Below are 13161 nucleotides of genomic sequence, written 5' to 3' on the forward strand. Positions count from 1 at the left end.
TCATACTATGTAGTTGCCCTCGCCCTAAGTCTTCGATGTGCGGTACATATACGCTAGGTACAGAGGTAAGCGTCTCCAATTAAAGCGGCAGTTTGTAAAGACGACGTACCGTACATAGATAGTCATCCACTCTGAAACTGATTACATGTACCGCGACCACTCAACCGAAACCCAGACTAGCGTACTAAAAATGCCATTCTTGGATGAATGCTACGTTTCCATTCCGTACTTATTGTTCATTGCTGTCTTGGCTGTTTCGCATGGTTTAGGTCGCAATGTCTTTGGGCAGACTATAAAACTCGTACGTCACCCAAGGACACAATTCTTAACAAGACATTGAAGTTGGTTCTGGTATGTTTGTACTAATAAATCGTCATGGAAAGGTCGACGACGAGTCGCATATGAACGAGAAAGATGCCCAACGCCAGCAGATGAACCGTCAAAAACAAAACCGCCCGCGCGTGTGCGCGCCCTTCTCACTTCATGCTTAAGCCCCCGAACACACGGTCCAGTTCCGCTCCCTGGTCATTCAACGGCATCTCGTTCGAGCCTGACACGGTCGACGCCTGAGGCGCCTCCTCCTCCAAAGGACCGCCCACCCTCTCGGGCTCCAGCAGCCGCGCATTGCTGTCCAGCCAGCCCGGCGCAACCCTCCTCTTCTCGGCCAGCTCGCGCTCCTGGATCCTCCGGTCCAGCTCCCGCAGGTCGCGCTCAGCGTCCTCCTGCATCTTGGTGATGTGCGCCTGCAGCGCGCGGCACGACGCGATGATGTCGTCCGGGTGGGCGGCGTGCCCCGACTGCGAGATGACGTACTTGGGCTTGTTCGCTGAGGCGTCGCCGCTTCCTGCCGCGGCTGCCGCGTCGTCGGTGACGGCGGCGGGCACGCCTGTTGCCGAGGGAGGGAGGGCCGACGGCATGGCTTTGTAGTTGTACGAGAGCGTCGGGGCGCTTGGCAGGGAAATGAACGGGGAGACGGTCAAGGGGACCTGCTCGAGGAGCGGGTGGGAGCCTAGAAAGACGCCGGTCAGTCTCTCAGTGGCCGCAAAAGAGAGCCGAGAGAAGGGGGGGAGAGGGATAGGGGAGGGAGATACGTACGGTTGTTATACATGATGGGCAACGGGGCTTGCCTCTGATACGTGTGCGTCAGTGTGCAAAGGAGTGTGGGACGGAAACGTATATGCCGTTGTGAGGGCTGTACAAGCTCGATTAGAGTCGCATGAGTCCTACTTGCGGTTGCCTGAGACTCGTGAGGTCCGTGGGCGAAGAAGATGCGCCCGAGGTTTGTGGCAGCGTCCAGTCAATGGAACTCGTCGTTCCCGCGACGCACAGTGAGTGTTGTAGTGGCTAAAGTGCAGTGGGTAGTGGTATCCAAAGGACGTTGGCGGGGAGCTAAGCTTAGACCCCTCCGAGCGTCGTGTGTGGAGGCAAGTAGCCCAGCTGACCATTGGCTCTGCTCACCGCCCTCATTTCCCGTGATTACATCATCCCCCTAGTGCAGGGTACTTCATCACGTGGTGATAACGATAAGAGCTTCTTCTCACTTTCTCCAGCTTCAAGTACAACCCCCACCATGAAGGGCCTCACAGCCGAGCCCAAGCAGAGTCCTTTGCAGGATCTCTTTGACGTTATCACCATGTTGCCAACAACGATCCGCTCCCCTCCTTCTCTTGGAGACTACACTCCCATCGAGGAGCACCAAGCGCAAACCCCCGAGACCTTCTTCGGTGGCAAGCCCGTTTTGCATCACCACCTGGAAGGCGCCAAGGCATGGATCCCAGCGTCGCAAAAGGGCAGTCTGCCTGTCTTTCCCGCTGATTCCTCGGCTTCGGCCTCTGCCTACGATGGCACAACGTTGAAGGACCTCCCCGAAGAGGTCGTGGAGCAGCAGGTTTCTGTCTTTGTCAACTCAGAGTATGCTGCTGTCTGGTCCACATGTGTCAATGCTTCCCCTGCTAATATCCTGGCCTAGAAACTTTATCATCTTCTCTTCGGCCGCGGGTGCCGGCGTCGAAATCCCTTACCCCTCGATCTCCATTCACGCAGTCAAGCAGGTCGGTTCCATCGGCGAAGGAACTCCCCTCCAGGCCATTTGGATGCAGCTGCAGCTTGCCGACGGCGGCGACGGTGACGACGACTTCGACACCATTGACCTGACCCTCATCCCCGCGGTCACTGCCGGCGTCCAGACCGACGTCCAGAAGCTGTACGACGCGATTTCTGCATGCTCTGATCTGCACCCCGACCCCGTCGACGATGACGACGAAGAGGAGGACGGCCGCATTGTGTTTGAGGGCGAGCATGAACCTCTCGAGGGCTACACGGGTGTGATGTACGGCGCTCCGGACGGAGGCCTGCCTCCCGCGTTCCCCGGCAGCGGCGGCTGGATCACTGCGGAGAACGTGCATGAGCACTTTGACGCAGATGGAAACTGGATCGGCCAGAACAGCGGTCAGGAGGAGGAGGAGGGGGATGGCGGCGAGCTGGGCGAGGGAGCGGGCCGAGTCCGAGGCCACGACGAAGTTAATGGCGGTGTCAATGGCCACGAGGACTCCGATAATAAGCGCCCTCGCGTTGATGAGCCATAGGCAAAGGGAAACCTGGGCGCAATGAAAGGTGACGAGGAACGACTTGATACCATGGCTAGGACTCGGGCACAAATACCGAGGTAGGCTTTCTATATCTCCAATTCGATTCGTCTCTTAAAGTAATGCTACCGGTCCTCTGATCCGAGTTCTTGCGAGGACCCGTGCCTGGTTCTCTCTCTGTTTTCTCGTAATATTGTTTTCATTTTCCTTCATCGGCTGGTTTTGATATCTAGTTCTCGCTAATATCCTCCTAGGTATTACAATGATGCCGTCTCCAACATGGAAATATTTCAACCCAGAAAGGTGCTCGCTAACCGTCGCTCATCTCAACACCCCCAGTCATTATGATTCTACATTGGTACAAAGAAGAGCATCCATCAGGACTCAAACCCTCCTGCCGGGACCGTGCCTCTGAGCCCTCGCGGCGGGCACGCCCTGCCCACCTAGCAAATAGCGGTCCTTGTCATACACTCCCAAACTGGTTGCGCTGTCATGGGCCACGATCTGGTGCCTGCCTGGCTTCTCCAGGCGCGCGTGTTCCTCCGCCTTGAACCTGCCACTCCTCCTCCGCGTGGGGCTCTCATGCGGCGCCGTGCTGGTCCTGGTCCCTGATCTGCCGGCGCTCCTGGGTGTCGGGTTGAGGGGCCTCGGTCCTCTGACAGTCGTGGTGCTCCTGGACTCGGCTTCCTTCTCCTGTATGGCAGCCTGCAACGAATCGAGGTGCTTGTTCGCGCCCGGCTTGCCCTTGAGCACGGCGATCGAGTTCCTGGCCGACTTGATGGACGAGCGGGAGTTTCTCTGGCTCTTCGGCATCACTCCGAGCGACAGGTAGTTTTGGCGCCCGATTTTGCTCACGCGGCTGTTGCTCCTGTCGGGGCTGAACCCACCCCCGCGGAAGTTTGGCAGCGACGGGCTGTCCGGGTCGGACACGGTCGAGGCGACGCTGAACGTGCTCATCTGGCTGTTCATCCGGCGGAGCTGGGCCACGGTCGACTGGAGCCCCTGCACCCCAAAGTCCCGCTCGCAGAAGCTCCGCCGGGGGGAGCTCGAGGGCTTCAGCACGATCGCGGGGCAGTTGGAGCGGGAGAGCACGCGGCCAACGCGATGGTTTGCCGACATGCTCGGCTGTCGACTCATCATCGATGTACTAGGCTGCCGATTCAACATCGGGTTGCTAGGTTGTCTATTCAACGTCGGGTTGCTCGGCTGTCTATTCAACATCGGGTTGCTCGACTGTCTATTCAACGTCGGGTTGCTCGACTGTCTATTCAACGTCGGGTTGCTCGGTTGCCTATTCAACGTCGGGTTGCTCGGTTGCCTATTCAACGTTGAGTTGCTCGATTGTCTATTCAACGTCGAGTTGCTTGATTGTCTATTCAACATCGGGTTGCTCGGTTGTCTATTCAACGTCGGGTTGCTCGACTGTCTATGCAATGTCGGGTTGCTCGGCTGCCTATTCAACGTCGAGGTGCTCGGCTGTCGGCTCATAACCGATGTACTCGGCTGTCGACTCAACGTTGATGTGCTCGGCGGCCGGTTCAACGTCGATGTGCTTGGAGGTCGATTCAGCGTCGATGTGCTCGGAGGTCGACTCATCACATTCTCGTGCATAGGATTGGCCATACCTTGCCTCTTGTATCGCGCTGGGGTTGGGGACTTGTGCTTCAATTCACCCGGCATGTTGGGGCCGGGCTGCTGCGGCGGCCTCCGCGTCGGCGAGCCGGGGGCCGAAGGCCCAGAGCCGTCAGCCGTGTCATGCACAGTGCGGATGGTTGGGGGGGCTTCCCCCTGCACCACCAAGATTTTCCCGTCCGGGCTGCCCATGACCCGGACAATACGGTTCGGTGACCCCTGGCCGGGCCGCAGGTTCAGGGGTGGCGGGACGACAATGCCTTTCTGGCCAAACGTCAACCTGCTGTTAGCCTCTTCGGTGTTGTTATTGTTGTTGTCCTCGGGGGATGTGCTTGGGCTGGCCTTCATGCTGGACACCGTCGTGCTGGCCACAAGGACGACCGGCTTGTTCGTTACCACGCTCCTGGGACGGATGGCGTCGGGAGACGGTGCAAGGTCCGGCACGTGCATCATGATCGAGTACCGCGTCTGGTCCTTATCCGCTGTTCCTCTATGCTTGGCAGCCCCCTGCTGCACGGGCAACTCGTTGGATTGGAATGACGCATCGATGACCAATTTCTCGTCCAGCGGCGTGATGCACCGGATAGATGGCAAGCTCTGACGGTTGGGGCTTCTGCTGGGCAACTTGGGCGCGGCCGTCGTCACGAACGGGTCGCACATTCGTGTGTGAATCACGAGGCCCCCGGGCTTCCCGCCGCGCATCATGCCCGCTGGCTGTCTCGTGCCGCCCGTCTTGCTGTCGTCCTCGGGCTCGTCGACGCTGTACAGCGTGGAGAGGGACGACGAGACGTCGCTGTCGGGTGAGCCGTTCTTCAAGCACTTCTCGACGAGCTTGTTCCCGTCCGCTCCGGACTCGTATTCGGCGCGCCGGCTCGGGCTCGACAACCCACCCGTCGGCAGGATTTGGTCGATCTCCGGCGTCGACTCGCCAAACAAGCTGTCCGCGTCCGATACGGCCGGCGATTGCGATATCTCCACCTTGTGCTTGCGCCCCGGGGTCTGGACAACCCCCGGGATGACTATCCGCTTCTGCGGGCTGGGGGTGCGGGTTCGTCTTTTGACGTTGATGTCCACGGCTTGGCCGACATGGGTTATCACCTGGTACCTCGCAGGAGACTGCGACTTGACGGGCGACTGGGGCGGCTTCGTTGGCGACTGGGATCTGGTGGGAGAATGAGACTTGGTCGGCGACGTTTGCGGGGTCCTGACGCTCGACCCGGCCGACACGGATGTGCCTCTCTGGCGGGTGACCGGCCGGCTGTTGGACGGCGTCCCGCTCTGCAGCCTCTGCTCCGTTGAGCGGAGGATCTCGGCGAGGTCCGTCTCCGTCGTCTTCTGCCGCGGACGCGGCAGCGGCACGACCCTGGGCCCCTGCTGCTGCGGGCTCGGCGGCACGCTGCCCCTCGCCGCCGCCGCTATCTTCTCGGCCATCTCGTATGACGCGGTCCTCGGCAGCGACAGCCGCTGTGGTTGGCCGCGCTGCGATGACAGGCTCGCCGGCTGCGGGTGCTGCACGGGGTAGCCCGACTGGTCGACCTGGCCCTTGGGCTCCTCCTTAAACCCCAGCAGCAGGTCCGGCAGCGTCGGCGTCCGGAGGATGAAGCTGTCCCTGATGCTGAGCCTTTTGCCGTCGTTCTGCACCTTGGGCCCGTGTATGGCGTCCTCGTCGATCCAGCTGTTGTTCTTCCGCATGTGGCCCCCGCGGCGATGCCCGCTCGACGCCTCGGAGGGCGTGCTGAACCCGTTGAACGTCTTGCTCCGCGGGACGCTGATGATGGAAGATAGCGAGCGGTGCGGCTGGCCCTGGATCTCGGCCATGTCGGTGTACGTCTGCTCCGGCATCGGTTTCTTCAGCCGCCGCGGGCGCGGGCTGGGCGTATGGGGCAGGCACTCCTCCGAGGCCGACTCGTTCTCTGCCCTCGCTGCCGGCGTCGTGGACCGGGCCTGGACTCGGGCTCGATGGCGGCGCCCTGCCAGGGCGATGAGGAGGAAGGCGAGGCATATGAAGAGGAGGACGCCGCCTCCGATGGCGATGCCGAGGAGGACGGGGAGCGTCATGCCGCCGCCGCCTCCCCCTTCCCCTCTCCTTATTTCTTCGCGGACCCGCAGGAGCAGGCTCGACATCTCTCGTCTAGTTGTGTGATGGCGGTGTCGTGACAAGGCACCCGTGTGATTGCCTCACTCCCGGCGCGGCGACCCAGCTGAAGGAAACAAACGTAGTATTGGCAGCGATGAGATCACGGTCAGGATATCTCATGATGCAAAAGCAGTGTTGTTGTTTACACACGCACGCACACGCACACACACACACTCTCTCTCTGTCTTCTCTCGGAATGTGTAACGTGTAACGTGTAGCTCTTGTTTGATGTAATAGTGTTGATGGTGTTGATGGTATACAATCGATGTTGTTGTGAGTAGTGGTATGGAAAACAGTTCGTCAAAGTCGATGATGTAGAGACAATCCAAAGAATGAGACGAAACCCCCAAGGATAAACAGAAATCAAACAAAAAAAAGGGGGGGGGAGGGGGGCAGAAAGGCAGCACGAAAAGAGCAAGACAAAAACACGGCCAATTCTCAGAGAAGGCCATGGCAGCGGTGGGAAGAGAGAGGCAAGCCAAAAAATAAAAAATAAATGGCTGGCCGCATTTCCAGGCTGCCCGTGACGATGGGCAGTGATCTTGTTTGGAGTGGGGGGGGGAGGGTCTCAGTCTAATCTAGCCGCGAGGAATGCGTTGCCATCTCGTCGTTGCTGGGGAATGCATTCCATTATAGAGGGAGGACGAACGATGCCGCAACGACCTCCCGCCCCCCCCCGGGGGGCTTGTCACGGCTGCGCAGGCGCCCACACGGGAAGAGGAGAAAAGAATGGCACACGGGCTAGTGGGAAAGGAGGCTTGGCCCCGAGGCGCGAAGGGTAGAGGCGGGGGGAACGTGATGTAATATGAATTTGCGGGTTCGGCTGGGTGGCGACGGGGGATTTTGGGAATAGCCTCGCGGGGGTGCTGGCATGCGCGAGGCGGGCGCCCGGGCGGTGATTTGGTCGACGCGAGATGAGGATGCATCGTTGCGCGGGGAGCCACACGGGGCCTGGATTATTGCTGCATTTCTCGTGGGAGCTGGCTACTTATCCCCCCCTCCCCCCCTTTTTTCCTCCGTTTCTTGTTTCTCGGGCCGGCAGCGCTCGTCAAGCTATCGTCTCGGGCTGGCTCATCTCAAGCATTTTTTCATGCATTTTTTTGGTAGATTATCACGTTCTGCTGGCCTGCCCCCCCGGCCTCCCTTGCCATCAATCACTCCCCTCGAGGCCGTCATGTGGCCGGGTCAACCACCGCCGGAACCCGCAGCCCTGGCCGTCAAAAGATCCAGCCCCCCTCACTTCCTCGCCGCCGGCCTCTTGACGCACTTGACCTCGTTGATCCTCAGCGCCGCCGTGTCGTGGCTCGCAATCTCGACAGAGACCTCGTTCTCGAACACGCCCAGGTCCTTGCCCGTCCACATGTCGTGAACGACGTACTTCTTCCCGGCCTCCAGCCCCGGCACGTCGGCGAACGCCACCGTCTTGTCCTCGCTGCCGCTGAGCGTGTTGAGGACGAAGACGTGCGTGCCGTCCACGGACTCGCCCGACCAGTACTCGGCCGGGTGCGTCAGGTTCCACGCGCCGTCCGGGTTGACACCCCACTTGTACGGCTGCGCCGCGCCGCCGAACACCGGGTCCTGGTTGAACTTGACCAGCTCCCTGTTGGCCAGGATCTCGAGGATCTCGGGCTGGATGCCGTCGAGTTTGGTCCCGATGATGAGCGGGCTCTTGAGCGCGGCCCAGAAGGCGAAGTGGCTCCTGCTCTCCTGCAGCGTGAGGTTCCCGTTGCCGACCTCGAGCATGTCCCAGTCCCCGTGGCCCCAGAAGCCGTTGACGTCGGGCCCGCTCCAGAAGGCGGCGTGGTTGAGGATCGGCATCAGGCCCCAGGACCACTGGTGCTGGCCGTACCACTCCGGGTAGATGTCACCCCACATGCGCCAGCTGTGGCCGGTATCGTTGCCCCAGGCCTCGACGTGCGCGTGGCCCCACGCGCAGAGGGAGTACTGGATCGTGCGGTCCTGCGCGACAAGCGCGTCGCGCATGAGGCGGTAGCGCTCCGCGGTCAGGGAGGTGGACCAGTCGTAGCCGGCGGGGGCAGGCTTGCCCGTCTTTGAGTTTACCGGGTCGCCATTGTCTTGGTTCTCGTTGGGGGGCCCGCCGAGCCAGAGTTCCGGGACGTATTTCCAGTCGTCGAACCATTCCTTGGGGACGTTGCAGTTGTCGTACTTGAGATCTGCGAAAAGAGGTAAGATGTGTGTGCCGGATTGAAACCTTGTGTGGGGGAGGGGGAAGGGGGTTTCGCGATGACCCCAGGGATGGGGCGAGAGGGAGGGCAAGGGATTTGGTTAGGTGCATGAGGGATGAGGGGGTGCAGGGAGAGCAAAACGGTCAAGAACTTACAGTCGATGCCCCATTTCGCAAACGTCGCGGCGTCGATCTCCTCGTAGCCCAGCGATCCCTCGAAACCGCCGCAGGTTGACGTTCCTATCATGATTCATCCGTCAGATCGCCATGGCTAAGACATCCCCAAACACAAGACCACACCCCAGAATCCCCTTGGCTTTCCTTGGAACCTTTCCTCGGCGACAATGAGTGTGGATGGAAGAGATACAAAATGCCCGTGGCATACCCCAAGTCTGTCCAGAACGATAAAAAGAAACTCACCGGCATCGCTGTAGATCCCAACCTTCAACCCCATGTCATGGATCGCGTCGATGGTATGCTTGATCCCCTGCGGGAACTTGACCTTGTCGACGATGATCTCCTTCGTGACGTTGTCTCTCCGCAGCTCCTTGTCGCTCCAGCAGTCGTCAATGTTGACGTACTCGTATCCGAGGTCCTTGAGGCCCAGGTCGACCATGAGCTTCGCGACGTTGAGGAACACCGTCTCGTTGATATCGCACCCGTACTCGTTCCACGAGTTCCATCCGAGCGCGGGGAGGCGGCCGGTCCCGTCGGGGCTCACGAGGGCCGCCGCCATGGAGGGCAGGCCGGCGGCGGCCAGGGTGACGGGGAGGGTGGCAGCGCGCATTGCGAAGAGATCCACGGGGCGGGGGTTGTGGCACGTCTATTTATGCGGGGAGAAGCGTTGGTTATCACAGCCTCTTTCGAGCTTCACTTCCCACTAGTAGAATTGACAGGCGGCTAGGAGAGGGGACGAGCTGAGCCGGTGGGATGAGAGACCAGGAGAGATACGTGGCGCCGAGGGTTCATATAGGCACTGCATCATGGATGCTCCAACCCTCTCCAAACCACAGCTCCCATCGTCCCATCCGACCGCCCCTCGGTAGCATCGTTTCTATGAGGGAATGTAACCTACCCCAAGTCCATCCCACTCCCACTGCTGGGCATGCACAGATGCCCACGCTGTAAACAGTAACAAGGTGACGGCGCCGACGGCCGTCTTCCCCTCACGAGGCATGCTTTATCCGGATTTGTCGTGTGTCCAGGGATGTTGGCCGTGGAGATGACGTTGGCGTCAAGCTGTACGAGGAGCTTCTTTTCTCTCAGAATGCGGAGGGGAGTCTCGGTGCTGGACAACGGGCGACTTATTCCAAGGGAATCCGGCTGTGAGGGGTTCGCTTCCGGGCCAAGGTGAGGGGTCAATTCTTCATGAGGAGAAAGGAAAACGAAATGCTCGTCAATTGTTGGTGGGCAGCTGCGTTGCATCCAGGAGAAATGCGACGCCATGGACGTCAAAGCCCAGATGCGCGGAGGATCGCCGTCCGAGGAAAGATGGAGCCGCATGCATGAGGGGAAGGGATCCTGGCTTGCATTCGAGAACAACAGGATCGACCGCCTGTCGTGGTCGGGCCACTCCGTAACGGCCCATCTAGTTTGTTTGGTTGGAGAAAGAGGTCGACGGGACTGCGGGACCGGTTCTCATCGGAGGGGGGCTCGACGTCGGGGTCGGGACCTGGAGTGCCCGCTTCCATGGCGTCGGGAATGGCGCCGTATGATTCGACCAATGTTCAAGCATATGCAGGTCACTGCGTGGCCGTTGGAGCGGGGATATCCGGATGCGGTTTAGAGTCAATAGCTAAATGCGCCGTTTGACGGAAAAGTGGCGGAAGAAACCTTCTGATGCTTGACCTGACGACGTCGCCCCTTCGGAATGACGGGAGGCAAGCGAATGGGTGCGGGGAACCCTGTGTAAGTGGTCAATGTCGGATCATGGCCTTGCCAAGGGCATTGAAGTTTGTCGGGACTAATGACACGGGCCCTTTCGAACTTGGGTATAAGAACGAACACCTTGGTACTTATTCAGAGACGAATTGTGGGATAGCGTTGTCAAAAAGGCGAATAGAGAAATGGAGACTGAATATCGTTCAACACAACCTCACGGCAACAAGGTATCTCCCAAACCTACAACGCCTACAACATGGACGCACTCAATGCGAAGCAAATGCAAACCCCCTTGACTACGCCCAAGTCACGTAATGACAACCGATAAAAGACAAGAACCAACTCAACTCAATGATTTGCCGCCTAACGATCGCCGTAAACTCATAACGTAGGCCATATCGTGCCCGTACCTTGCTAGCTACCTCCAGAAAAAAAAGTGCGTCTGCTCAGAATGTCCAGACAACAACAGTAGGGTCCACGGGTAAGATGCGAGAGAACCAACGAGAAGCCAAATCATCTCCGTAGCGAGGTTTCCATTGATAAAGAAAAAGGACGGCCACATCCCGATGCGTGCCCTGTGCTAACGACGCCTGTGACCCCGGTTTTCGAAACCCGGATACAAGATGGAGCGCAAACCCCAGAAATTGAGAAAACACGTCATATCACACCTACAGGTGATAATGGCGGTGCTGGTGAAGGTGACGCTTGGCGCGCAGCACGGGCGTCGGGGTCGCGGTGACAATCAAGGTCGAAGTGACGTCCTCGTACTCGGTCACGTACACGATCTCCTCCTCCCAGTAGATGATCGAAACGGTGTGGCCGTTGGTGATTGTCTGGGTAGACACAAAGGACTTGGTCTGAGTCGAGCTGGAAGGGGCGGGAGTGGTGACAGGCTCAAAGATCGGGGAGGGGGTGGACACGGCAGTGGGCGTCGCGGGCTCGGGGGCTGGGGTGGAAACAGCTTCAGCGGAGACCGACTCCAAAGCACCGCTGGACGTGCCGTAGAAAATCTTGCCAGTCTCGTGGAACACCTGGCCAGGGAGAGGGTTGGACGTGGCCGTCACGCCGGGCTTGTAGGTGAGAGTGGGCACAGTGGGGGCGGCGATTGTAGTAGAAGAGCTGACAGGCTCGGCACCACCCTCGGAGGATCCGTCGGCATAGGTGATGGGGACGTTACCGGGCAATGAGGCATCCGGGCCGGTGACATTGTCCGTGGCAACGATGTCGGGGATCTTCATCTCGCACTGTCGGGCCGCGTTTTCGTCCTGGATATCGAAGATGGCGCAGTCCTCAATGCGACCAGACAGGTTGGTGCAAGTATCAACGGCCGACTGGAGGAACTCTTCGTTCCAACCAGAGATGAAGTCGCCGTGGTACCCGTATCCCTGGGTGTCACCGTTGGCAACGACGAATCGGCCAGCACGGTCCTTGAAGGCGTAAGTGTTCCAGATGACCTCGTACAGAAGGTTGGGGACCGAGGTCTCGAAGCCGTCAGGGCAGGTTCCGTCGATGACGAGATCGGGGTAGGCCATGTGAGCCTTGTGGTCGTCCGAGTCGACATCCTTGCCGTTCCAGCAGGAAGGGAACATCATCTCGAATCGAACACCGTTGGCACAGTTGGCGTCGAGGTAATCCTTGTCGGGCAGGAAGTGGCGGTACAGGGTACCCTCAGGGGCACGGCCGTAGTTGAGGCAGTTGAAGCCAACGGCGCGCTGCTCGAGGACAGACTGCTGGGTCTGACCCAGGAGGGACCACACGGACTTCTCGGGATCAGGCTTGGAGGGGTCTCCGGCAGTGTAGTTGCGGCGGTCCGTATCACCAGCAATCATGCGGAACCCAGGGGGGAAAGCCTTGATATCCTTTCCGTTAAGAAGGTAGTACCTACAACAGTCAGTCTCGTTGGAATCACAGCTGACTATGATAAGTGGAGATAACCCAAGGAGACTACTTACGCAAGAAGACCGCCAACCTGGTCGACAATTTCAAACTCTCCAGTAGCCGAATCCTGGAAGTAAAGGGCGGGGTGCCAGTAGGCCGACTTGTCTTGCTTGACGCGGCAAGAGGTGCAGTCGCCGGCCACGAGATCGTCGTAGGTGGCAGTGGGAGAAATACCTGGGTAGTAGTGTTAGTTACTCTAGAGACGCTAGGATCGCGTGTCTTGGAAGACAATGATGACTTACCACTGGAGCCGTGAATGGCGTGAACGTGGGGAGCCGGCTTTCCAAAGGACATGAGGGGATCAACACGGGCAAGGCCGACTCGACCCTGGCACTCCATGCGGAAGAAAGCATCGGCGCCAACGGCAATAAAGCCGACCGTGGCAAAGAGGTTCATGTTCAAGTTCTTCATCTTGGCAACTAACAAGCTTGTTGGTTTGGATGAACAAGTACGTGAAAGCTGATTTGTCGAGAGAGGGTAGTAGCGACGGGGACGCAAAGACGTTGAGTGAAAAGATGAGGTAAGAAATGATACGAAGGCCGGGTATCAAAGTAGATGAGATTTGTACGGGTTTGTGAAGAAATTCCAAAGTCCAGTTGGATCTTCCGAAAGAAATCAGGAGAATGAAAGGACTGTGGGTTGGTTGCGCAAACGATATTGGTGAGTGTTCCGAGAGTTTGTTTGTTTGTTGTGTGAAGCTTCTCAAGTACGGCGAGAAATACGACGCGTAGAGTAGAGAGGCCCTTTTTTGCTATTCACCGGATGGGTTTGAGGCAGGAGCAACGGGTAAGCGAGGCGCTAGT

General features: G+C 58.9%; 6 protein-coding genes across 6 annotated transcripts; 1 reads left to right on the top strand and 5 right to left on the bottom strand.

The window, feature by feature from the left end:
* Positions 1-476: 476 nt before the first annotated feature.
* On the bottom strand, positions 477-1108 carry EsH8_III_000323 (uncharacterized protein; the record flags this gene model as incomplete). The annotated part of the gene is made up of 2 exons (XM_083262048.1): positions 477-1009; positions 1096-1108. 2 exons carry the CDS (start codon positions 1106-1108, stop codon positions 477-479), a joined length of 546 nt encoding a protein of 181 aa, XP_083122535.1.
* Positions 1109-1570: 462 nt separating this feature from the next.
* Positions 1571-2585, top strand: EsH8_III_000324 (regulator of volume decrease after cellular swelling-domain-containing protein; the record flags this gene model as incomplete). Its single annotated transcript, XM_083262049.1, has 2 exons — positions 1571-1911; positions 1970-2585. The coding sequence occupies 2 exons, from the start codon at positions 1571-1573 to the stop codon at positions 2583-2585; spliced, it is 957 nt and encodes a 318-aa protein (XP_083122536.1).
* Positions 2586-2969: 384 nt separating this feature from the next.
* Positions 2970-3725, bottom strand: EsH8_III_000325 (uncharacterized protein; the record flags this gene model as incomplete). The annotated part of the gene is made up of 1 exon (XM_083262050.1): positions 2970-3725. One exon carries the CDS (start codon positions 3723-3725, stop codon positions 2970-2972), a length of 756 nt encoding a protein of 251 aa, XP_083122537.1.
* Positions 3726-4038: 313 nt separating this feature from the next.
* On the bottom strand, positions 4039-6341 carry EsH8_III_000326 (uncharacterized protein; the record flags this gene model as incomplete). The annotated part of the gene is made up of 2 exons (XM_083262051.1): positions 4039-4187; positions 4259-6341. The coding sequence occupies 2 exons, from the start codon at positions 6339-6341 to the stop codon at positions 4039-4041; spliced, it is 2232 nt and encodes a 743-aa protein (XP_083122538.1).
* A 1249-nt stretch (positions 6342-7590) lies between these two features.
* Positions 7591-9326, bottom strand: EsH8_III_000327 (glycoside hydrolase family 27 protein; the record flags this gene model as incomplete). Its single annotated transcript, XM_083262052.1, has 3 exons — positions 7591-8528; positions 8696-8779; positions 8960-9326. The coding sequence occupies 3 exons, from the start codon at positions 9324-9326 to the stop codon at positions 7591-7593; spliced, it is 1389 nt and encodes a 462-aa protein (XP_083122539.1).
* A 1762-nt stretch (positions 9327-11088) lies between these two features.
* Positions 11089-12769, bottom strand: EsH8_III_000328 (DUF1996 domain-containing protein; the record flags this gene model as incomplete). The annotated part of the gene is made up of 3 exons (XM_083262053.1): positions 11089-12301; positions 12373-12532; positions 12601-12769. 3 exons carry the CDS (start codon positions 12767-12769, stop codon positions 11089-11091), a joined length of 1542 nt encoding a protein of 513 aa, XP_083122540.1.
* Positions 12770-13161: the final 392 nt, after the last annotated feature.

The sequence above is a fragment of the Colletotrichum jinshuiense genome, chromosome 3 (genome assembly GCF_051148585.1).
Source record: "Colletotrichum jinshuiense chromosome 3, complete sequence".
Lineage (NCBI taxonomy): Eukaryota > Fungi > Ascomycota > Sordariomycetes > Glomerellales > Glomerellaceae > Colletotrichum > Colletotrichum jinshuiense.